The sequence below is a fragment of the Musca domestica genome, unplaced genomic scaffold (genome assembly GCF_030504385.1).
Source record: "Musca domestica strain aabys unplaced genomic scaffold, Musca_domestica.polishedcontigs.V.1.1 117, whole genome shotgun sequence".
NCBI classification, from domain to species: domain Eukaryota; kingdom Metazoa; phylum Arthropoda; class Insecta; order Diptera; family Muscidae; genus Musca; species Musca domestica.
Genome location: NW_026712147.1, coordinates 908,847 through 934,163, shown reverse-complemented (window position 1 = coordinate 934,163; position 25,317 = coordinate 908,847). Strand labels below are relative to the sequence as shown.

Genomic DNA, 25,317 nt, shown 5'->3' with positions numbered 1-25,317 from the left:
AAAAAAAGTGATTGTAAATCTCGAAATAAATCGTATATGGAAATGTATGCAAAGATATCTCAATATGTCTTAGGCTTTAAAATATATAAAGAGCTTTGAATTACTTCAAGAACTATTGGTTAAAAAAATCTGTCCACTTTTTGGTAAAGTGCCTACATAAGGGTAAATGCCGATTATAAGTGTTTTATATGTTTTAGTCCTAATTTCCACTTCATTCCATGTAGAAACGATGCTTTAAAAAATATACATTTTTGTGTACAGACCCTGTGTAAAGATAGTCCCTGCTTTTAGTTATTTAGAGTCCCATAAAAATAGTAATAAAAGTCCACCTTTATAGTATTGTTAGTCCTTGAAAAGATGTTACTAAGACAGCGATCTATGCTTATAGCATTGTCAGTCCGTGGAAATATAATTTTAAGGAATTTGCGCTCGAAGCCTTAAATTAGTTTAAAAAATAAATTAAAGATATTACCCTATGTTAGTTTAAAAAATAAATTAAACATATAATCCTATGGTCCTTGCAAAATATTCTTAAAAAAACAATTCTTTAAAACTCTAGACTAATAGAAGTGTTTATCCTTGAAGAAATATTTTTTACAAAATCATTAAAATTCCTAAAAATTTCAGTTAAAATCCGTGTGGGTCATGGAAAGAAATGTTTTTAAAACATTTTTATATCACAGAAAATAATCTGGAATTTCAATATATATTCTTAACAATTCTACGCTTATAACCTTGTTAGTCTGTCAAGAGATATAATCTGTTTATAGCCTAGTTGGTGCCAAATATAATATTTCTAACAAATCCAATAACAGACAATTATTGGAAATGTTCTTGGGAAGAATTTGTTTATTGTAAATGCATATACCTACTATTTTGATAGGGTTTGTTAGTTTGGTATTATATAACAAGTAGGCAAAGGCCACAGTCGAGCGGGGCCGACCGTTGAATACCCTACAACACTATAATAAACCATACAGTTTATATAGGCGAAATACTCGACAGAATCCCACAAGATATTGTGACAAATAATAAAAGAAAACCATCAGGTTTCGTTCTCTAATTTTCGAATGGTCTTCCTAGATCTGGAACCAATATTTCCCAAAGACCTATAACCTCTCAGAAGTGGCAAAAGATTAACATTTTTTATTGGTTTTTGACTGAAACGCATCTATATGAGATACAGACATTTGACTATATTCTTCAACGAAATCAGTCGGAAGTGCGTCTTTCCTGTATTTGTGAATTCTCCAAAAAGTCACTTGAATGGACATTTTCGTATTTTGTCTATAAAAGTTGGCAAACTCCTTCACACATTGAATATTTTTGGATGACCATCCGAAACTGCTTGGCTTTTGCAATGTGCGGTAACCCCCATTCAAATGTGCGTGAGGATCGGACGATAATTACGACCTGCAGACAATTTTGCAGTTTTTTGGTCCATTTCAACCCCTAAATATATTGCGATCATCTCCAAAAAGAGTAGCCGTAGACCCTCATCTTATCCCCATGCAAAATTTCGTAAGGATCGGGCCATAAATGAGATCTGTATATGATATCCTCATATCCTAACTACTTAGTTTTGTTAGCTGTAGAAAAATTACCAAATGTTTAATTCAAAATGAAAATATGCCAAAAATATGAGAAAATGGAAAAAATATGAGAAAATTTTACTAAATCAATATTTTCACCTTTAGAGAGATATTTTTATGCGATTTTTTTACACGTTTTTTCTTTCCTGCCAAGAGGCCATTCTGAATTAATGAGAACTGTCGAAATCAGTTCAGCCGTTCTCCACATATAAAAGATCTTTCAAGCATATCTTCTTTGATAGACATATATATCGCACATATTTTGCTATATATCCGATTTGTTGGATAATAACATCAATGTAAAGATCAGAAGTAACCTTGTGATGGCTTTGTGATTTCGCCGGGATTTAAAATATTCACGGTTTAATCAAAAATTTTGATTTTTTTCAACACAAAAGATATGGTCTATTTTACCCGCTAAATATTATCCGATGACCACCCAAATTAGTGGGCTTCTTCCCCGCCCTAAACTCTATCTTCACGCAAAATTTCGTGTCGATTGGTCTATAATTGCGACCTGTATAGCTACTGCAAAATCCGAAATTTTTCCAGTATTTGGTCCATTTCAACCCCTAAATATTTGGCGATCATCTCCAAAAGCAATAGGGTTCTATTCTGGTCCAAGCCCCACCTACATTCTAAAATTCGTGAAGATCGGGCCATAATTACGACCTGTAGAGTGATTACAAATTAACATATACAGACGGACAGACGGACTGACGGACGGACGGACATACATAGCTAGATCGACTCAGCTCGGCGAGCTAGGAAGATCCATATATACTTTCCTATATGGGAAACCAATATTTCGAGGTGTTACATAATTTTTGGCCCAATCAAACTTATAATACCCTCAACACATAGTGTTGTAGGGTATAAATATTATAATATTTGAACCACAATCAAAATCAAATCAGATTTGTAGTTTGTTTCGTTCGTTATATGTCTCGGTATAAAAAGGTCACTCTGTTAACTCTTTCATTATCTCCCTAACAATTTCAAAATATCCTTAGATACTGCCAGCATAAATTAAGGACCACATGTTACATGGTTAACAATCAAATATTACTTTATGGGTCACACAAATATGTATCGTCCATAACAATTCGATAAGCATAAATGCCGATTAAAAATTCCACATCCAATAAAATCACTTTCAAATAATTTCATGCCGAACCAAATGATCGAAAATTAAGTCAATCCAATTCCATGCCATTGCAAATGCCAAATAAATTCAATCAAATTGTATGACAACAATTTGTGAATAAAATATTTGTTGCCTTTAGTGCTGTGCTGTGTGTTGGTGAATTGAATTTGGCCAAATGGAAAAAAATCTTGCACATCCACATGCACTCTTTAGAGACAATTTAAAATGTTCCATTAGAACGTGCTCAAATGTGTATGTGTGGTATTTCCCCCCTACACTAAAGCCCACAATGTACCAATGCACTCAATAGACCCACCTTTCCACTCGAGTTAGTAATATTACCTTTTGTGTCATTGTTGTTGGCAAAATTAGAAAGTTGCAACACCACAATTCACCTAGAAATTGTTGTTGTCTTTATTGCCAAAAAGTGTCAATACAGAGCTGCTGCGCTGTTGTTGCAGGTTGGTAGCTTTTGTGCCAAACGCACTTCGACATTTTTCAATTTTGAAACAATCCAGTTGTTTGTCAGATGTTTACATTACGGGTACACAATAACACCAAAGTGTCTCTATAACTGTCAAATAAGCGATGATTGTCAAAGTGCTAAACACAATCAATGTAGTGCTAGGTTACGAATATAGGGAAGGGGGAGTGAAGTAATATTGTCACAATATTAAAGTCGTTGTTGTTACTAAAGTTACTGTTTGGATGTGGTTGAGGCAGTGTTGCGACTTGACTGGTTGGTGTTTTGATATGACAGCAGATGGTGGTGGCAGGTGGTGTTAGTGGTGGCGCTAATGCACTATACGTTACACACTGCGTATAAGTGTTGACATTTACCAACCAACAATTACTCATACGCACCAATGTATGCTTGCATGAATAGTTTCAGAAATAATGGGCGAAAGAAGTGGAGTGAAATAGATTAAGAGATGCTTTCTGAAAAATTAATTGTGTTGGCAAATTACAATATTAAATGTGGGACAAATGTCTTCGTGGGATGCTTTTAACTGTGTCAAAATAAAAAAAAAACAAGTAAGCAAAGGCTACAGTCGAGCGGGGCCGACCGTTGAATACCCTACAACACTATAATAAACGATACAGTTTATATAGGCGAGATACTCGAAAGAATTCCACAAGATATTGTGACAAATAATAAAAGAAAACCATCAGGTTTCGTTCTCTAATTTTCGAATGATAGCAACTTGAACTAATTTGCTCATTTCCAATTTATAAATTGTCTTCCTAGATCTGGAATCAATATTTCCCAAAGACCTATAATCTCTCAGAAGTGGCAAAAGATTAACATTAATTATTGGTTTTTGACTGAAACGCATCTATATGAGATACAGGCATTTGACTATATTCTTCAACGAAATCTGCGTTAACGAAATAGTCAGAAGTGCGTCTTTCCTGTATTTGTGAATTCTCGAAAAAGTCTCTAGAATGAACATTTTCGTATTTTGTCTACAAAAGTTGGCAAACTATTTCACACATTGAATATATTTGGATGGCCATCCAAAACTGCTTGGCTTTTGCAGTGTCCGGTAACCCCCTTTCAAATGTGCGTGAGGATCGGGCGATAATTACGACCTGCCGACAATTTTGCAGTTTTTTTGGTCCATTTCAACCCCTAAATATATGGCGATCATCTCCAAAAAGAGTAGGCTTCTATTCTGACCCATGTAAAATTGCATAAGGATCGGGCCATAAATGCGATCTGTATATGATATCCTGATATCCTAACTACTTAGTTTTGTTAGCTGTAGAAAAATTACCAAATGTTTAATTCAAAATGAAAATATGCCAAAAATATGACAAAATTGAAAAAATATGAGAAAATGTTAGAAAATCAATATTTTCATCTTTAGAGAGATATTTTTATGCGATTTTTTTAGACGTTTTTTCTTTCCTGCCAAGAGGCCATTCTGAATTAATGAGAACTGTCGAAATCAGTTCAGCCGTTCTCGACATATAAGAGATCTTTCAAGCATTTCTTCTTTGATAGACATATATATCGCACATATTTTGCTATACATTCGATTTGTTGGATCTTAACATCAATGTAAAGATCAGAAGTAACCTTGTCATGGCTTTGCGATTTCGCCGGGATTTAAAATATTCGCGTTTTAATGAAAAATTTTGAATTTTTTCAACACAAAAGATATGGTCTATTTTACCCGCTAAATAATATCCGATGACCACCCAAATTGGTAGGCTTCTTCCCCGTCCTAAACTCTAGCTACATGCTAAATTCCGCGTCGATTGGTCTATAATTGCGAGCTGTATAGCTACTGCAAAATCCGACATTTTTCCAGTATTTGGTCCATTTCAACCCCTAAACATTTGGCAATCATCTCAAAAAGAAATAGGGTTCTATTCTGGCCCGACCCCGACCTCCATTCCAAATTTCGTGAAGATCGGGCCATAATTGCGACCTGTAGAGTGATTACAAATTAACATGGACAGACGGACAGACGGACGGACGGACATACATAGCTAGATCGACTCAGCTCGGCAAGCTAGGATGATCCATATATACTTTCCTATTTGGGAAACCAATATTTCGTGGTGTTACATAATTTTTGGCCCAATCAAACTTATAATACCCCCAACACATAGTGTTGTAGGGTATAAAAAAATGCAAAAGAAAACACAAATTCTAAATTGCACTAAAAATGTGAACTTTTAAAAAAATATTTTTTCCAAGCGACCAACACGGGATGAATATTTTTTTCAAATATATAAATCATGGAATTTTTAAAAGAAAACTTTCTGAAAACTTTGAGTGATGGGTTGAGTATGTGTGTGTGTATCGCAAAATGTAAGATAACCAATTGCAGATTGTTTTTTATATTGGACTTGCTGGCCCGGTTCGTGTTGCCGGCTTGTAGTTTTAATCTTTAACACATATTTTGTTAAAGCATAATAATTCACAGATCTGACTCATATTAGTGGCTCTAGGAGCTACCAACTATGCCGAATATATACGTATGTTAAAATTATTCTGTAAGATGGTTTTCTACCACCAAAAGTAGCCATAATACAAATTTTTAGCCAAATCGATTACAAAATGTGTTCAAGACCCTCTAAATAGGTAAAATCGGAAGGTACGTTTATATGACCGCTACTCCGAAACATTGATCTATATTTAAAATTTTTTGTGAAGAAATTTTTCCCCCTTAAAAAACATTTGGCATCTTGGTTTTTAAGGGGGAACAGGACGAATCAATTGAAAAATGTCTAAAAGACTACGGAAATAGCTAAAATCAGGAGATACCCTCATATGAGGGTTATACCAAAGCGTAGGCCTATATTGATAATTTTTAGCAAGGATGCTTTCTTCTTACGTAGAACTAAAACTATCCTTGGTCAGGGTGGAAACGGACAGCATTGGTACCTCCCTCACAAAAGGTCAAGATTTTGATTCTTACAAAATGTGAAACAAAAATTCGATTGTCTTCAAATTTGGCACATACCAATACAGGGTGAGATGAAAAAACTAGAGCCAATTTCAGACTGCTGTCATTTCTAAGCCACTCGTCCGACAGCTGCTAAAATTGTTCCAGTGACAGCTCATTATATTGTTTAGAAGCATTCAAAAGCATTTTCGTATGAATTTTCCAGTAAAAAAGTTTTTCCTGATGGAATTCAAGCGTGATAGTGTGATTTCTTTATATTTGGCTGGAAAATCACAAGTGGCTATCGTTAGAGCACTCCATCACTGAAATGTGAATAAATTTTTTGTGTCTCGTACCATTGCTCGTTACCGTGCTGATAGCGTAGCCCGACGTTAAGGAAGTGGACTGAAGAAAACAGCAACATCAGAAGAATTGGTTCGAAAAGTAAAGAAGCTACTTGATCGCAATCATTTGGCACGCAAACATTTTGGCCGCAGACTTTGGACATTCCAACAGGACTTAGCACCATCGCACTTAGCCAAAATGAGGCTCCTCGCTTTATTTCCAGCCCACAATGGCCACCAAAATCCCCGGATACCAATTCGTTGGACTATTGTGTCTGGAGTATTTTGGAAAGCACGGTTGGCACTAAAAAATACCAAGATGTTGATCATCTCAAGCAAGGGAATGGGCCAAAATACCGCAGAGCAACATTTGGGTAGAGTGTTACAATTTTATTGGCCGTTCGAAGGCCATAATTCGTGCCAAAGTTGACCAATCCTATTTCCGACATTTTTTGCTTTCATTAAATAAAATTAAAAAAAAAAAAAATTATGGCGTTTGACTTTGTTGCAGTTTTTTTATCTCACCCTGTATATCTACCAACAACAGATCTGGTATGGAGAGGGAATATATTGGGCTACTCCTACTGGTACCTCCTCCACAATTGGTTAATATTATAAATAACCAAAACTATAATAGAATGTGAATTGAGGATCCTATTCACTTCAAATAATACCGGGCTTCTCCTTTTGGTACCTCCCCACAAGAGGTTAAAATTATGAATGGCCAAAAGAATAATAGAATACGAATTAAAGATCTGATTCTCTTAAAATTATATTAGATATTATTATGACGTGGAATACTTCTGTTCACTATATGTGGCAATTCACCCACATTTCGATATTTCCCAGAATAATAACGATATACTTCAAATCTGTTACGTTGTAAAATTATCACACAAGAATTAGGTCAGATATGAAATGAGCAGTATTGGCCCACTATATGGCAACTCCACAATAGAGGCTCAATAGTTTGAATAATTATAACTCAATTTAAAATATATACCGAAATAAACGAACATTGCTGAGGGTATGTATCTGTCGACAAAACCGACTATTTAGCTTGCTTTTATACCAAATGTCAAAATCTAGCTCTATCCGTTCACATAGTACCAAATAGTACCAAACTTAGTGTCTTTATTTATTTTATTACATTCAATTTACGCTTTCATACTTTTTATACCCTCCACCATAGTATGGAGGGTATATTAGGTATGTCATTCGTTTGTAACACCTCGAAATATACATCCAAAGTATATATATATATATATATATATATATATATATATATATATATATATATATATATATATATATTCTGCATCAGCATAAAACTCTATGTCGATTTAGCGATGTCCGGCCGTCCTTCTGTTCTAATGTATATTATGTCTGCAGGACTTTTGGTATTGAAAATGTAGGTCCACGTTTTGGTACAGCCCCTATATAATGGTACCTGCCTATTTTCGTTATTTTGGTGATTTAAATGACATTATTCAACAAAATGTTTCAAATTTGGTATTTTAAGTTCGTAATGGATACTACAACCTAAAACAGAAAATTTTCTGTGCAGGTTCACGTTCTGGTATAGCCCCCATATAATGGTACGTCCCCATATTCGGTTGTTTTGATGATTTTAGCGAAATTATTCACCGGATTTGTTCCAAATTTGGTATTTGAAGTTCATAATGAATACTACAGCCTAAGACAGAAAATTGTCTGTGCAGGTCCGCGTCTTCGTACAGCCCCCACATAACGGTGCCTCCATATATTCGGTATTGTGATGATTTTAACTACATTATTTACTGATTTTTTTCAAGTTTCGCATTTGAATATTATAATGGCTTATGACAAAAGTTGCCTATGCAGGTCCCCGTCGTCGTATAGATCCTAATATAACGGCTACATTCAGTATTTTTAAGATTTTAAAGGATTTTTTGTTTTTGAGAATTGCCAAATTCGTTTCAAATGTTGAAGGGTATTCAAAATTCGGTCCGGCCGAACGTACAGCTTTTTTACTTGTTTGATTAAATGTATTTCACTTGATTGGCAGAAATAAATTGCGAAAAAATCTATCCTACCTTGAGATTTATACACTACCCTTTGCAACCCGTTAAATCCCCCCTTTATTCCTTACTAAACCTTATTAATTCAATATTCAAAAAAAAAAAAGTTATAAACACACATCCTTCCCATACAACACCTCTTCAATATTTTACGTTTGTCGATTATATTATACCCCCATTACAAAAATCTATATTTTCCAAGGAAATTGAAATAATCTCTTGTCTCAAAATCAAAATTTAAAATTCATTGATGTAAAACCAATTTGTTGGAGTTTAAAACGAAATCCATGTGTCCAACTGTCAGCGGTAAACATAGGCTTAAAAAGTGGAGAACAGCACACAAAAGACAGAATGATTGCTTTTCAGTTATCTTTTTCTTACAATTCTTGGCTATGGTATTTTATGACCCTGTAGATATGTATCTGTTGAGAATGCTGTGTGGCCTTTCCCCCCACAAAAATGCATGCAATATGTAGTATGTACTCGTGCGTGTGAGTGTTAGTTTACGTATATGATTGAGTTCAAATCCAAACAGATACTTTTGCTCTACGGAAAAAATCATTTCAGTTGTGTTTGTATATACATAGACGGGAGTGAAATTTTAACAGCAGCTGGCGAACAGTGGTTAGGAGAATTGGAATAGCAGAATTGCTAAGAATTTCTTAGGTACTGATTTTAAATAACTCAGCAGAAAAGGAGCTCAGCGAAATAACAATATTAAAATCTTTCAGGAAAAAACGTCTCCCTACTTATGTATACATACAGAGGGTGGTTATCTTATGACAGCGCGAAAACGGTCCTTATGTATAACCTTCTGGACGAATTCTTTTTCAGGACATTTGGAGTAGATGTAGCAATCTTCACTGAGGGTCTATTTCCAATTAGTGTTTAAGTTTCCCCTTTCTTTGTGCCTTTCCTTTCACTTATTTCGTCAAATTTACACTTTTTGAACCATTAGCTTTCAAAATACCCGTCTGTCTGGCTGGCATGAATGATTGTTATTATTGTTTTTGGAGATGATCGTAAAATATTTGGGAGTGAATTGGACCTAAATCAGAAATAAAAAATGATTGTTATTATTGTTTTTGGAGATGATCGTAAAATATTTGGGAGTGAATTGGACATAAATCAGAAATATTTTGCAGTTGTTCTAAAGCCCACAATTATAGACCAATCGACTCGGAATATTGCATGAGGCTAGAGTTTAGGGCTGGGAAGAAGCCCAGAAATCTGGATAGTCGCCGAATGATATTTACAGAGTGAAAAGAATCGTAATTTTTACGTAAAAAATACGAAAATTTCCAAAAAAAAGGCGAATATTTTTAATTCCAGCGAAGTGACAAATACATTAAAGGGTCACTTCGAAATATCGAATATATAGCAAAATAGCTATAGCTATATATATAGCTTTTTGGCAAAAACAGAATAAAATCTGGAAAAACGCATAAAAAGATGTTAATAAAAATGATACAATTTTTCTGTAATATTTTGTGATATTTTATGCCCTCAGCCATATGGATACTGTCATTTGATACGCCAAAAACATACCTCACCGAAATAAAGGTTTTAGACCCCATGTCTCTATAGATGATATCCGTTTCACGACATTTGGAGTCAATCTAGAGATGTCCTTCCGTCCGTACGTCTGTCTGGGTGGTGCGCATGATAACTATCGATTGGATTATCCGATTTTGTCCAAATTCGGTACATGGTAATATTATTGTTAAACTTAGACCGAGTTCGGCAACATGTATCCACTTCTTCTGTTACCTCCCCCACAAATGTTCAAAGATAATAACTTACCTTATAGAAAGAGAAACGATCACTCCATTTCAGAATAGAATAGAAATAGACAATATCGACCCACTTCATCATAAACCTCCCCCACAAAGGATCAACAATGGAATTATAATAACTTTTATAAACTAAGAAATAAAGGTGAGCGTACATACAGGGTGAGATAAAAAAAAAACTGCAACAAAGTCAGACGCCATAATTTAAATTAATTTTAATATTAAATTAATTTATTGAACGAAAGCAAAAAATGTCGGAATTACAATCAAATTTTAGAATAAGTTTGGGTTTGTTCAAATTGGCCACCTTTGGCACGAATTGTGCCTTCCAACGTCCAATGAAACCGTCACACACTGCCCGAATGTTGCCCTGTGGCATTTTGGTCCATTCCCGGCGAAGCGCTTGCTTGAGGTGATTGACACTTTGGTATTTTTTAATGCCAACCTTGCTTTCCAAAATACTCCAGACACAATAGTCGCTGGAAATGAAGGGAGGAACCTCACTTTATAACCATTCTTTGGTGGCGTATGATGAGTGCGATTGTGCTGAGTCCTGTTGGAATGTCCAAGGTCTGCGGCCAAAATGTTTGCGTGCCCAAGGCTTTAATACACTCTCTAGAATATTTTCGCTATAATATTTGGCATTAATTCTGATGCCATGGTCGATTAATACGAGCGGAGAGCGACCATCGGCTGTTATAGCGGCCCACACTATCACCATGGCCGGCGCTTGAGTTCTGGTGGCCAACCGAAGATGCACATTTTCAGCTGTACGATCTGCTCGACAACGAATGTTGTCTCATCGGAGTAAATCAAATTCGATAGTTCACCACTTTCGGCCAAGCGAAGCAACTCTTTAGCTCTTTTGAGTCCATTTTCGTTCTGTTGCAGTGTAAGTTATTGCACTTTTTGGAATACAATGGCTTTAACCCGAGCTCATTTTTCAATATTTGTCAAATGGAATATTGCGATATGTTCAGATCACGAGCCATTTTCCGCCACTGCGACGCGAGTTTCGATCAAATCGCTTATTTACTTTTCGAACAATTTTTGCTAATGTTGTTGTTTTCTTCCGTCCACTTCCTTGGCGTCGGGATATGCTACACACAAAAGATTTATTCACATTTAAATGCTGGAGTGCTCTAACGATAGCCACTTGTGGTTTTCCAGCCAAATATAACAAAATCACACTATAACGCTTGAATTCCATCACGAATAATTTTTTTTGGAAAATTCTTTTCATATATTGTTCTGTATATGGCAGGAGCGTAAATACAGGGCATAGCATTATGCTTTGGGTCAAAAGCCAAGATAAAGCTTTTGCAGGGCTATACGGCATTATTTCAAAATTTAAATGAAAATAAAATGTTCAATATGGAAAAAATAATGTGGAATTTCTTATCTATCCGAAAGAGCGAATTAGATATTTGACGTAGTAGGAATATCTTATTTGCCAAATAGAGAAGCTTTTTAGAGATCATTGGAAAGTATTAGTGCCAGATCTATGATGATTATTCGAAAAGGGGGACAATTAGTTTCTACATTTCATTTTCATGGGAAGGCCACCATATCACCTCCCGACTCATATTATTTTGAATGTTTCTAAGAAAATTTTGCAACTAAGGAAGCTGTGGTTATCTGGTCTGACAGATGGACAAATTTTTAACGTGGCTGGATCAAACGAAACGTCCTGCAATGGATCTCGTCCCATCTTTTGGAAGAAAAACGTTTTGGTACGTTATATGCCCCACATGCTCCGATACAGTCGTTCCTTCCACCGTACCTTTTAATTACTATGTATCAGGAAAATTTGAGCCAACTCAAAAATCTTTTCCGAATTTTACGAAATTCAAGAATGTTTGATTTTTTGTCTGGTAGGATCCCCTTATGTTTGATACAAATATTATATATTTAGGACTACATTTTGGATTTCAAACGCTTTATATGCAACTTATGATTTGATACATTTTGTACGTAAGTACGCTTCGTAGCCAGCTATAAGAGTAAAGGAATAAAAATGTACAATAACGTTCATGTAGTGTAGAGGCTCAGTGTTACTGTGGCAATTGCGCTCTATCCAATATTCAACCTCTCTAGAAACCAATGCATTAAGTAAACAAACCCATAAATCGTTGCATTTAGTCATGAACACAACGCAACTCAAGCAGAGCCATCCCAAAAAGCAAGACCCGCACAACAAAAACAAAATTGCAATATTTCAGTGCAGTTCCATCATTCACTTCAGAACTTCGGCTATTGTAAACTTTTTGTACTCTGGGTAGCTGCTCACGGTATATGTTCAAACAAATAAACAGACACACACACTACAGACGAAGCGACCCAATAGGCAATATCCTCTAAACGTCAATGGAAATCATCAAAAGTTCATCTGTGAAAATATCGCTTCCTGCTCTCGATATCGGGTGGGTGTTTCGGCGAGCAGAAATATAAGGAATGCGTAAAATCCTGACAACATAACACAGCGTGTATGTAAGTATGTAAATATACTGCATGTATCAACATGCCTACAAAATTGGCATTCATCTATGCCCAGCCACGATAATCCTGACATCATATGAGCCTGCACAATGATATGGGATATCCGGCATAGCATTCATCTAAGCAATACCATGACTGGGGATGTATGTGTGTTAGTAGGGAATATGCCAATGCTAAACCTTAAGCTTATCATAGCAATCTAGAAAAGTGTCAAACCAGCAGATAAAGGCCAAAACAATTTAAAATTCGGGAAGTTTTTTTTTTTGTGCGTTCAGCAATGAAAAAAATAAAAACTACACCACAACCTAAGTCACTGGCTTCCTGTGTCAATCAGGGAGAGATTTGAGGCAAGCTTTGTTTTTTGATGCGTCGGGACATTCAATCCCCAAACAAAACATCTCATTTTTATGAAAGCTTGTGTAGCATGATAATAAACAAAACACCACATATAAAACCACTAAAAATGTTTTACATCGCGTTTTCTAGCTGTTTATAAGTTATCACTAAATGTGTAAAATCCTTATGGAGATGAATCCCCTTGCTGAGTATATTAAAACGCCAGAATGAACATTTACAAGCGATTCTTTTAAAAATTAAGGCAGACACCATGATAGAATAATACGGCAGAAACCTTCGAAATACCGATATTCATGAGGTACCCTTATATGGAATCTATACAAATAGTCTAACTGTATTAAACATTTTTGTGAGCAGAAAAAAATTAGCCAATTTCCAAATAATGGACAAAGGCAGTATTTGACCTTTCTTTGTTATAGAGAGCATATTATGGCTTTGATGGCCTCAAATGACAAATCGCAAGGAGGCTATGTTATATCTTAACAGATTTTCACCAAATTTCAATAACTCAGGTGAATAAATATATGGCATCTCTATGTTAATTTGACGCGAATATCGCCAATTTCAATAGAGATAGTCGTTATGTCATACAAATGAACGAAGTAAAATTTCTCCACAATTGCACAATAAATGCGACCTTGACTTTGTTTACAGAAATACGTGGACACGTGTAAAAAGATTTATGATTACGAATTGTTAAAATAAATTTTGTTTCTATCTCCTTTCCTTTTGCATGTTGCAAACAAATCCGCAAAGGCTTTACAGGGTGAGATGAAAAACCTGCAACCAACTTCAGACTGCTGTCATTTTAAGCCACTTGTCCGATTCCAGTGACAGCTCATTACATTTTTTACAAGCATACAAAAGCATTTTTGTGAAAATTTTCCAGAAAAAAAATGTTCGTGATGGAATTCAAGCGTGATAGTGTGATTTCTTTATATTTGGCCGGAAAATCACAGGTGACTATCGTTAGAGCACCCCAGTATCTAAATGTGAATAAATCTTTTGTGTCTCGTACCATTGCTCGCTACCGTGATAATAGTAGCGTAGCACGGTGTCAAGGGATTGGACGGAAGAAAACAGCAATATCAGCAGAAATGGTTCGAAAAATAAACAAGCGACTTGATCGAAATCCGAGTCGCAGAGGCCGAGAAATGGCTCATGAGCTGAACAAAGCGCATTTTTCCATTCGGCAAATGTTGAAAAATGAGCTTGGGGTAAATCCATTGAAATTCCAAAAAGTGCAAGAACTTACAACGAAACTGAAAGAAAATAGACTCAAAAGAGCTAAAGAATTGGTTTTCTTCGATGAAAAAACATTCATTGTACAGCAGTTTGTAAACTAACAAAATGATCGTGTTTATTTGCCAAAGAGGTCAGCTGAAAATGAGCACCTTCGGTTTGCCACCAAAACTCAATCGCCGGCAATGGGCCGCCACACCATAATCGGCCGTGGCATCAGAATAAATGCCGAATATTATCGCGAAAATATTATGAAGGGTGTATCAAAGCCTTGGGCAAGCAAACATTTTGCACGAAAACCTTGGACATTCCAACAGGACTCAGCACCGTCGCACTCAGCACGCGTCACCCAAGAATGGTTACAAAATTAGGTTCCTCGCTTCATTTCCCGAGCACAATGGCCACAAAAATATCCGGATACCTATCCGTTGGAGTTATTGTGTCTGGAGTAAGTACATTATCCATTTTCAATACCAAAAGTGCTGCAGACTTAATATACATTTGAGTAAAATTTTATCAACCTACATCATTTCGTTCGGAAGCTAGAGTGATTTCCACAGACGGATGTCTGCATAAATCAAAAGAAAATTTAAACTGATGAAGAATATGCAAAGACCTAAAATGGTAAAGATTAGACAAAATGCATTTTGAACAAATGGTTTGTGTCTACAATACATAGAGTAACAGCTCATGGCAGAGACATGTTAATATAAAAACCACAATTACAGAAACGAATAACAAATAAAAATTTGAAAAATCTAAAATTTTGGTTTCAAAATTTTATTCCATAGACCTTTCCAAAAATTTGAATATTGCTTTAGCGGTTTAAATCAGTTAACATTGGTAACTATGTTGTTATGATATCGTAACAACAGAGGTATTTTCACATGGTTGCCATGTTTTGACTCTGTCTTGTCCTATCTTTACACTTCTATGTCTTTGGAATATGTATACTTTGTTGTGTCTAAAAAATATGTTTCGAAGTGTTACAAACAGAATGACAAACTCAATACCAAATACTATGGTGGAGGGTATAAAAATGACAAAAAATTATCCAAAATATAAACAAATATTCCCTTTTCTGCCAAGTGGCCTCTCCGAATTGGCGAGAATTGTCAAAATCGGTCCCGTGGTTCTTGATATTTTTCTATAAATCCGATATTTGTACCCTACACCACAAGGTGGTCAGGGTATTATGTCTTTGTGCATTTGTTTATAACAGGCCATGGTAGAAAAATATAGGTAGACGCGTCGACACAGCTGCTGGGACAATGAACTGTCAAACCAATTGTGAAATTGAAAATGTTGAATGGAAAATTATTTAAATTTGTAAAAATTGTTGAAAAACGCGAATTATAAAGTCTCGGAGACTTTGACGTAGTATAAGAAAACATATAAAAATCTACTAATATTTGAAAAACATTTAAAATTTTTTGACATATCAATGCTCCCAAGCGTTGATGCATCTACCTGTATTATTTTGCCATGTAACAGGCAAAAGGAAATGAGATAGACCAATGATAAACCCATTCCTTTTGATGATCTGCATGGAATAACATTTTGAGTCGATTTATGCATGTCCGTCCGTCTGTCCATGTATTTTTGCGAACAAAGTACAGTTCGCATTTATTACCCGATCCAGATGAAATTTTGTACAAATCATTTGTTTGGTCCAAGGACGAACGCTATTGAAATTGGAGATAATCGGTAAAAATTTAGATATAGCTCCCATATATATCTTCGTCCGATTTGCCTTTTATTGTGCACGAAACGTGTACTTCAGCACGAATAGTATGGAATTTGCACATACAACCAAATTAGGACTGAAAAAAAAGTATGCCACATTTGATCGAAATCGGTTCAGATATAGCTATAGCTCCAATATATATTGTTCATCCGATTTGTTATTTTTGTCCTCCGCAGTCGTTATATGCACTCTGTAAAAACAATATTTGCTAAATTTTATCGAGATCGGTTTAGATTTGGATATATCTCCCATATATAACTTCGTCCGATTTAACTTTTGTTGTGCACCAAACGTCTAATATTTGCCCAAATGGCACTTACGACCGAATTAAGTCTAGAAGCTAGTATGTCAAATTTGGTGACATATATATTGTTCATCCGATTTGTTATATTTGTTACACACAGCCGTAATATGAACTCCGTAACAACGATATTGAGGGAAATATATGAAATAGAGCCCAGAAATATCTTTGCCAAATTTTATCAAGATTGGTTAAGATTTGGATATAGCTCCCATATATAACTTCGTCCGATTTGGATTTTATTATGCACCAAACGTCTAATATTTGCCCAAATGGGATGGAATTTTGCACATACAACCAAATTAGGCCTGAAAATAAGTATGCCAAATTAATTTTGCACCAAATGGGTAATACAAGTCCGAATTTAAAAGATTCAACTGCTTCGGCATATTTAGTCTTTGAACTTTAAACTATAATTATAATCATAGTGTGTATGATTAAATTCTCCCATTAAAACTTTTAATTGTTATGTGGAGCTCTACTAAATTAGCAAAGTGGTGTAGGGTATCATAAAGTAGGCCCCGCCCGACTGTAAGACTTTCTTTACTGGTTTTTAATGTATATGTGTTTTCGCCGCGTTTTAGTGTAAATCTTTGTGCTTTTTACATAAAAATATAATTGCGACCTGTAGAGCAACTTAAAAATCAGTAAATTTTTCAGTTTTTGGCCTATTCAACTACAAAAGCAATAGGCTTCTATTTTGTCCATAAATCCACCTTCGTGCAAAATTTAGTGATGATTGGATCTTAATTGTAATCAGTAGCGATATTACTAATTAACATGCAGAGACGAGCAGACGGACGGGTACACATAGCTAGATCGACTCAGGTCGGCGAGATAGGAAGATCCATATATAACATCCCATATACAGGACCCATATTTCAAGGTGTTACATACTTTTGGGGCCAATCAAACACATAGTGTTGTAGGGTATGAAACGTAATTAAACTTAAATAAATTTAAAAAAATTGAAATTGATCTCATATTTTTTCTTACATTACATATCTAAATATATGTAGCAATATAAGATATTTTATCAAAAGTTCAAAGATTCCCAAAAACTTAGGTTAAGCCATAGGCTGAGGGTAAACCTACTGATATCTTCGTACTATTATTTTCCAACAAAACAAAAAAACAAGTATGAGCATCTCCAAAAACTTTTACATCCACTTCGAAAGTCAATGTTTGACAATGGAATTCATTCATTGCCTTCCGCCACTTCTCTAATAGTTTTACATTCATATTGATGTTCTATCAGCATTTTTGCAGATAAAGGATATAAATGCCAAAATGTAGCACCACTCAGTTGAAAAGAACAAATGCCAAATACCAAAATGTTGAAATGTTAGAAATGTTCGATGTTGGATGTGCACGGCATCCAATCTAAGGAAATGTATGGAGGAGATATCAATGTGAGAACGGATATGACTAAGAGTTAAGAATGACCGTTATTTGAAGTTCAGTTTATATGGTGTCTCTGGGTGTATACATATATATATTGAGACATGAATGTAGAAATAACTTTCTAGCAATTACTTCCTCTTTTCTCAATGTTAGTTAATTTGATATATATAGCAGTTCAATTTAAGAAATCGAAAAAATATGGATTTATTTTCAATTCTTCCTCGCAATTTTGTTAGGTATTTTGCCCTTTCAAATATTAACATTAATAAATTTAATATTTGTAAATTTATATTTCCTTATTAGTGCGAAAACTTTATGATGGCTATTGAATTACTATTTTCTTCAAAACATTGACATAATGGAAAATTGGACGATTGATAACATCTACTAAATAAAGTCGTACTCAGTAAGTTCAATATAAGTTATGAGCTAATGACTGGGACTTGCTATATAAAGAATATGAGATATTCTTATGCTAAAATATTATGGAATCTATATGACATACTCTTCCGCCGTATTACACATACGTAAAACAAGTCGTATACATAAGCAAATAATAAGAGTTTTTGAGGGAAACTAGAACGGATATACACGCTAATTGAATATTGTCAGGCTTATTATAAAAATATAACCAAATCCATGATAACCAACTTGAGACGCATTGTTTGGGATATTGCAATATTTTAAACGTTTATGACTTTTTTATATCATATTCGGGTATATGACGTTTTCGTCATTTAAAATCTTTTGACAGTCGAAAACCTTAAAAACTATCAAACTGAGTGTCTATGGTTGCCATATCCCAGTCTATGGTTGCCATTTAGTCACAGTGTTTTCTTAGCGAAACTGAACTCAAAAATACCATATGTAATTATCGATTGTTACACTCGCGTTTATGGCTATGATGTGGGTTGCAGTCAATTCCAAATTTATTGTGGTATTGTTTTTAGGTTTTTATAAGGAAATTAAATAATATTTCAATCGCAAGCGGAAATATGCATATTGAATTTGATGCTCTTCACCATAGTATGGATAGTATGTTAAGCGTGTCATTCCGTTTATAATATCTATATACTTACTTTGGTATTTTTTAATGCCATTCTAGCTTTCCAAAATACACAATAGTCCAACGAATTGGTATCCGGAGATTTTGGTGGGCATTGTGGGCTGGAAATGAAGCGAGGAACCTCATTTTGTAACCATTCTTCGGCGCGTGCTAAGTGAGATTGGGCTGAGTCCTATTGGAACGTCCAAGGTTTGCGGCCAAAATGTTTGCCCAAGGCTTTAATACACCCTTCAGAATATTTTCGCGATAATATTCGGCATTTGTTCTGATGCCACGGTCGATTAATACGAGTAAAGAGCGACCAATGGCTGTTATGGCGGCCCACAACATCACCATGGCCGGCGCTTGAGTTCTTGTGGCCAACAGAAGGTGCACATTTTTAACTGACCTCTTTGACAGGTAAACGCGATCATTTTGTTCGTTTACAAACTGCTGGACAACGAATGTTTTCTCATCGGAGAAAACCAAGTTCGGCAGTTCCCCACTTTCGGTCAAGCGAAGCAACTCTTTAGCTCATTTGAGTCTATTTCCTTTCTGTTGCGGTGTAAGTTCTTGTACTTTTTGGAATTTCAATGGCTTTAACCAGAGCTTATTTTTCAATATTTGCCGAATGGAATATTGCGCATTGTTCAGATCACGAGCAATTTTTCGACCACTGTGACGTTGGTTTCGATCAAGTCGCTTCTTTACTTTTTGAACCATTTCTGCTGATTTTGCTGTTTTCTTCCGCCCACTTCCTTGACGTCGGGCTACGCTACCAATATCTCGGTATCGAGCGATGGTACGAGACATAAAAGATTTATTCACATTTAAATGCTGGAGTGCTCTAACGATAGCCACTTGTAATTTTCCAGTCAAATATAAAGAAATCACACTAACACGCTTGGACTCCATCACGAATAACTTTTTTCTGGAAAATTCTCACCAAAATGCTTTTGAACGCTTATAAACAATATAATGAACTGTCACTGGAATAACAGCTGTCGGACTAGTGGCTGCAGTTTTTCATCTCACCCTGTAGGCATTTATTTAAGTATAGTCCCTACATTAGTGTATTCTACTTTTAATCCCCAAGAGAATATTGGTTTGGAACGTAGATTTGGGTGTAAGTCTATATGAAATAAATAAATGCCAAACTGAGACTCATTCAGTAGGAAGTTGTGGCAAAAAAAATTGATACATCGGACAGACGGACGGACGGACATACATAGCTAGATCGACTCAGCTCGGCGAGATAGGAAGGTCCATATTTTTACTTTCCCATGTGGGAAACGAATATTTCGTGGTGTTACATAATTTTTGGCACAATCAAACTTATAATATACCCAACACATAGTGTTGTAGGGTATAAAAATCGTGCCCCTTTCATAATTCAGATCTGTGATTTATAATGCATTAAATTAATTGATTCCACACTTGACGTCAATTATTTTTTAAACATGCAGAGTATCGAAATGGGTTTTAGTCGGACTTGAACTTATGTTCCCATATATTTACTGCTGGGCAATTAGTAATATACCTTTTCGCTTTGTAAAATATCCTACAATTTTTCAAACTTCTTGTAATTCAAAGGTACTTTGTTTACATTATAATAACATAACTCTTTTCATATTGGTGTAAGACCAATCCGAACATGCAGTGAAACATGCGGTCGATATTACAAAATGCTTGTCTAATGTAACAAATAAACGAAGTTAATATATCGAATACACACCTGCAGCTTGCATAACTCATACGCCCCCGAAAACATATTAACTGCATCAATCCCTTTGAGTGCGCGGTTTAAATATTTCATTAAAATTTGTTTGAAATCCAATTAAAAACAAACTTTCACATAATTTATTCAATTTCCACTGAATGCAACGGGTGTGACCTCTGCCATAACGCCAATTCCCCAGATAGGGGTTAAGAGAAAAAGAAATTATGCAAATTTAATCAATTATGTATGAATTATATACATATTAAAAATAAACGATGACAACAGATATTCGAACGTATGTGTGTGTAAGTCAATCCGCAATCATTATTATGTCCGCTGTCGTTCAGTCTGAATACGCAATACGATTAAAACGGCTGCAAGCCGACTGCATTGAGTAATAAAGAAATCATAAAATAACAAGGCCACATTGAACAACAATGGTCAAGCAACATGCAATGCAAAAAGAGCAATTAATTTTGACAACAAAATGCGGCCAAAAGACTATGCTGAAAAGCGTTAACAGAGTGTGGCAAATTAAATGAAAAGCACACACAGAGAGACACTCACATACAAACATACACAAGGGTCCTTTAGACCACTCAGACGATGCGTTAGTTGTGATTGAACTTTCACAGCTATTGATTGTTCATTGTAAAATGTTGTACTCTGTTTTTTTTTCATACACCGAAGAGGTTAATGGGTCCAGCAAAAAGCACAAATATATGTATGCATCTCTGTACTGTCCCACCACATAAAATAAACAACAATTAAAATTAATTGCAAAATAATTACCTAAATAATTTGCAATTGAATTACAATAAAACAAAAAATAACAATTGTTTACTTTTTAATTTAATTTCAGGTTAATAAAAATGCCCAAATGACATCAAAGAATTCCGTATCTGGCTCAGGCATCGGCATCATCGGTTCAAGCATGAATGGTGAACGCAAACGATGGATACACGATCCAACAAGTGAGTACTACAAATTTAACACATAAAAATATAAGTATGCAAGTCTATAGACGGGCGTGACTGAACATGCCATATCCTACACCACTATAATTTGCTGTAAAGTCTAAAAACATTTTATCTAGAATGAATGAATTCCTCAATATAATGGGATACATAATTAGACTATTAAGGTTCGTTTTATAATTGTCGATTTTCAGGATAATATTTACTTAACTCTTTCGTGAAATAAGGACTATCAAAATATTGTAAAAAGTGGAAATACAACTGTTTGCTAAACATTGTTGAAAATAGAAAAATTGGAAAAAAAAATAAAAAACACGAAAAAATTTAAATAAGTAAAAAAAGCAGTAAGTTCGGCCGGGCCGAACTTTGAATACCCTCCACCATTTGGAACGAACTAGATAATTTTCAAAAAATAAAATCCATTAAAAATTCTCTAAAAATCTTTAAAATATCTAATATCGGAAGGTGCCGATATATGGGGGGATATACGATATTGTGGACCTATATAGATAATTCTCTTCCAAGGCATAAAGTATCTACAAGGAACTACTTGTGTGGATTTTCAGACAATTCCATTGAAAAATGTGGCTAACATCATCAAAATACCGAATGTCGGGGGTACCGTTATATGGGGGATATACGATATCGTTAACCTATATATGTCAGGGGGTAAACTGCTCACAAAGAACCTCTTGAGATCAATTTCAGATAATTCTGTTGAAAAATGTAACTAAAATCATCAAAATACCGAATATCGGGGATACCGTTATATAGGGGGCTAACGATATCGTAGACCTATATAGATAATTATCTTCCAAAGGATAAAGTACTCACAATGAACTCCTCGTGTGGAATTTCAGTCAATTTCATTGAAAAATGTGGCTGAAATCATCAATATACCGAATATCGTGGGTTCCGTTTTATGGAGGCTAAACGATATCGTGGACCTATGTAGATAATTCTCTTCCGAGGTATAAAGTACCCACAAGTTACTCCTTGTGTGGATTTTCAGACAATTCCGTTAAAAATGTTGTTGAAATCATCAAAATACCGAATAACGGGGGGTACCGTTATATAGGGGCTATACAATATCATGGACCTATATAGATAATTCTCTTCCAAGGGATAATTTACCCACAAGGAACTCTTTGTGTGGATTTTCAGATCATTCCATTACAAAATGTGGCTAAAATCATCAAAATACCGAATATCAGGGGTAACCGTTATATGGGGGCTATGCGATATCGTGGACCTATATAGATAATTCTCTTCCAAGGCATAAAGTACCTACAAGGAACTCCTTGTGTGGACGATCACACAATTCCGTTGATAAATGTGGCTAAAGTCATCAAAATACCGAATATCAGAGGGTACCGTTATATGGTGACTATACGATATCGTGGTCCTATATATATAATTCTCTTTCAAGGGATAAAGTACCCACAAGGAACTTCTTGTGTGGATTTTCAGATCATTCCATTAGAAAATGTGGCTAAAATCATCAAAATACCGCATATCGGGGGGTATCGTTATATGGGAGCTATACGATATCGTGGACCGATATAGCCCATCTTCGAACTTGACCTGCCTGCAGACAAAAGAGGGATCTGTGCAAAATTTTAGATTCCTATCTTAATTCGTTTAGACTGTAGCGTGATTACAACAGACGGACGAACGGACTGGGCTAAATCGTCTTAGAATTTTACGCTGATCAAGAATATATATACTTTTTTGGGTCTAAAATGATTATTTCGATGAGTTACAAATAGAATGACGAACTTAATATACGCTCCATACTATGTATGGTGAAGGGTATAAAAAGTTTTCATTTTATACTAAACTAGCTGAACCCGGTGCGTTCGCTACCCCTTTTGATTTTATATGCATTCAAAATTGTTGTGGCTATTGGAGGCATTCTATATATATAAATTAAATTCTATATATATAAATAAATAAATTAAAACTTCATTAAAATTTGACATACATGTTTGGTGTATCAAATACACGATTTCAGGCGAACAAATTATGTATTAACTATATCCAAATTTGTACAAATTTCAATATAATTTTACAAATTTATTTCCAGATTTCATTGAAATTGGAAAAATATAGTGTGTTCGGTGCACCAAATACATGAAAACAGTCGGAAATATATATGGCGACTGTATACAAATCTGAACCAATTTCAATATTATATGGAAAACATATTTTTAGATAAATTCCATCACACATTCCAAATTTCATTAAAATTTTGCGAACACCGCGCGTTTTATGCATCAAATATACGAAATCGGACGAAAATATATATGGGAGATATATCCAAATCTGAACTGAATTTAATATAATTTACATTGATAAGTTATATTTACATTTATAAGTTACATATTCCAAATTTCGAGACTGTATCTGTAATCGATCAATATATAAAATCTAAATCTTTTGGAGGTACCTCCGATCACCTATATCTCCATTACCAAGTGGAATTTCAAAAATTTATATAGACTACTAGCTGGCCCGGTCCGCGTTGCCGGCCCGTACTTTTAGTCTTTAAAGCATAATAAATCACAGATCGGACTTATGTAGGCGGCACAATTTTGATTATAAGTAACGACTTGAGTAATGACTCCATGACTAAATATAAATTAATATTCATAGAAAAAATTATAATTACCGTCGGTTTTAGATATTTTGAATAGCCTGATCTTATTTTTCAGCTATACGCTTTAATTTGAGTGTTAAAGACCTATATGATAAAGAACGTCTATAATAGCACCGTGTGAAAATTCAGCTTAATTTTTGATATTGTAAAAAGCATTCAAATGAGCTATAATTTGAAATTTGTATTTCCAACGTTTAAAATCCCGTACTGCGTGGTATTCAGTTTTGTCCACCTCATACTTGAAGGCAGAATGTTGTCAGAATAGCCAAAAAAATTACTCTTTTGCTCCGATTACCGTAAGATGGACATTAATTATTTGTCATTTAAATTGTGCGGTGGAGATCCAGTAAAGTTACTTTATAATTTCGTATTTTTTCATGTTTCTACCACAATTTCCGACTGAATGAGTCCCATATAGACGTACATCCCAAATCTACGTTCCCAACCAATATTCTCTTTGGGGGTTACAAATTCAATAAAATACCAAATTTTGTTTTCTGACCACACATTGGTTGGGAAAGTGGACTTGGGGGTATACTAATGTGAAGACTATACTTAAATAAATTCCTATGAGGATAATTATCTGTAAGATGATTTTCTACCCAAGGGTTTTTTACCACAGGTAGCCTCAAGACTAAGATGCGCACTTTTCCGAAAAGCAGAACTTTATAAGAAGAGGTTTTCTTCCCCCTTAGGAACAAAATGTCAAATAAGGGCCAAAAAATGAAAAAAGCGGCCAAGACCCCGAAAATACCTTAAATCATATGATGGTTATACCAAAACGTGATAATGGTTTCTTCTTAAATTATCAACATAAGCTAAAATTAGTACGAAAAATATGGTTAAAATGTAGAATATACTTGAAATCGGGTTGTTCCGTTATCAGGGGTTATGATCCATATAATGACCTGCCAAAGCGATTAAAGGTATCTTGAATGTTTAGGTAGAATTTCTATTTTGCGTTCTTTATAGCCGGTATTTGACTGTCCCAATGTATTTTGCATTTTGTGTTCTAATTTGACAATTTAT

At 34.9% G+C, this 25,317-nt stretch overlaps 1 protein-coding gene across 8 annotated transcripts in view; it reads left to right on the top strand.

Annotated features, from left to right (window-relative positions):
* Nucleotides 1–25,317, top strand: part of LOC101897802 (proteoglycan Cow) — a 267,481-nt gene that overhangs the window by 150,027 nt on the left and 92,137 nt on the right. For all 8 annotated transcript variants that reach the window (XM_059132248.1, XM_059132254.1, XM_059132253.1 and 5 more), the window contains exon 3: nucleotides 21,515–21,626. In XM_059132248.1, the coding sequence (XP_058988231.1) occupies nucleotides 21,515–21,626 (112 nt within the window). The remainder of the gene's footprint in view (nucleotides 1–21,514; nucleotides 21,627–25,317) is intronic.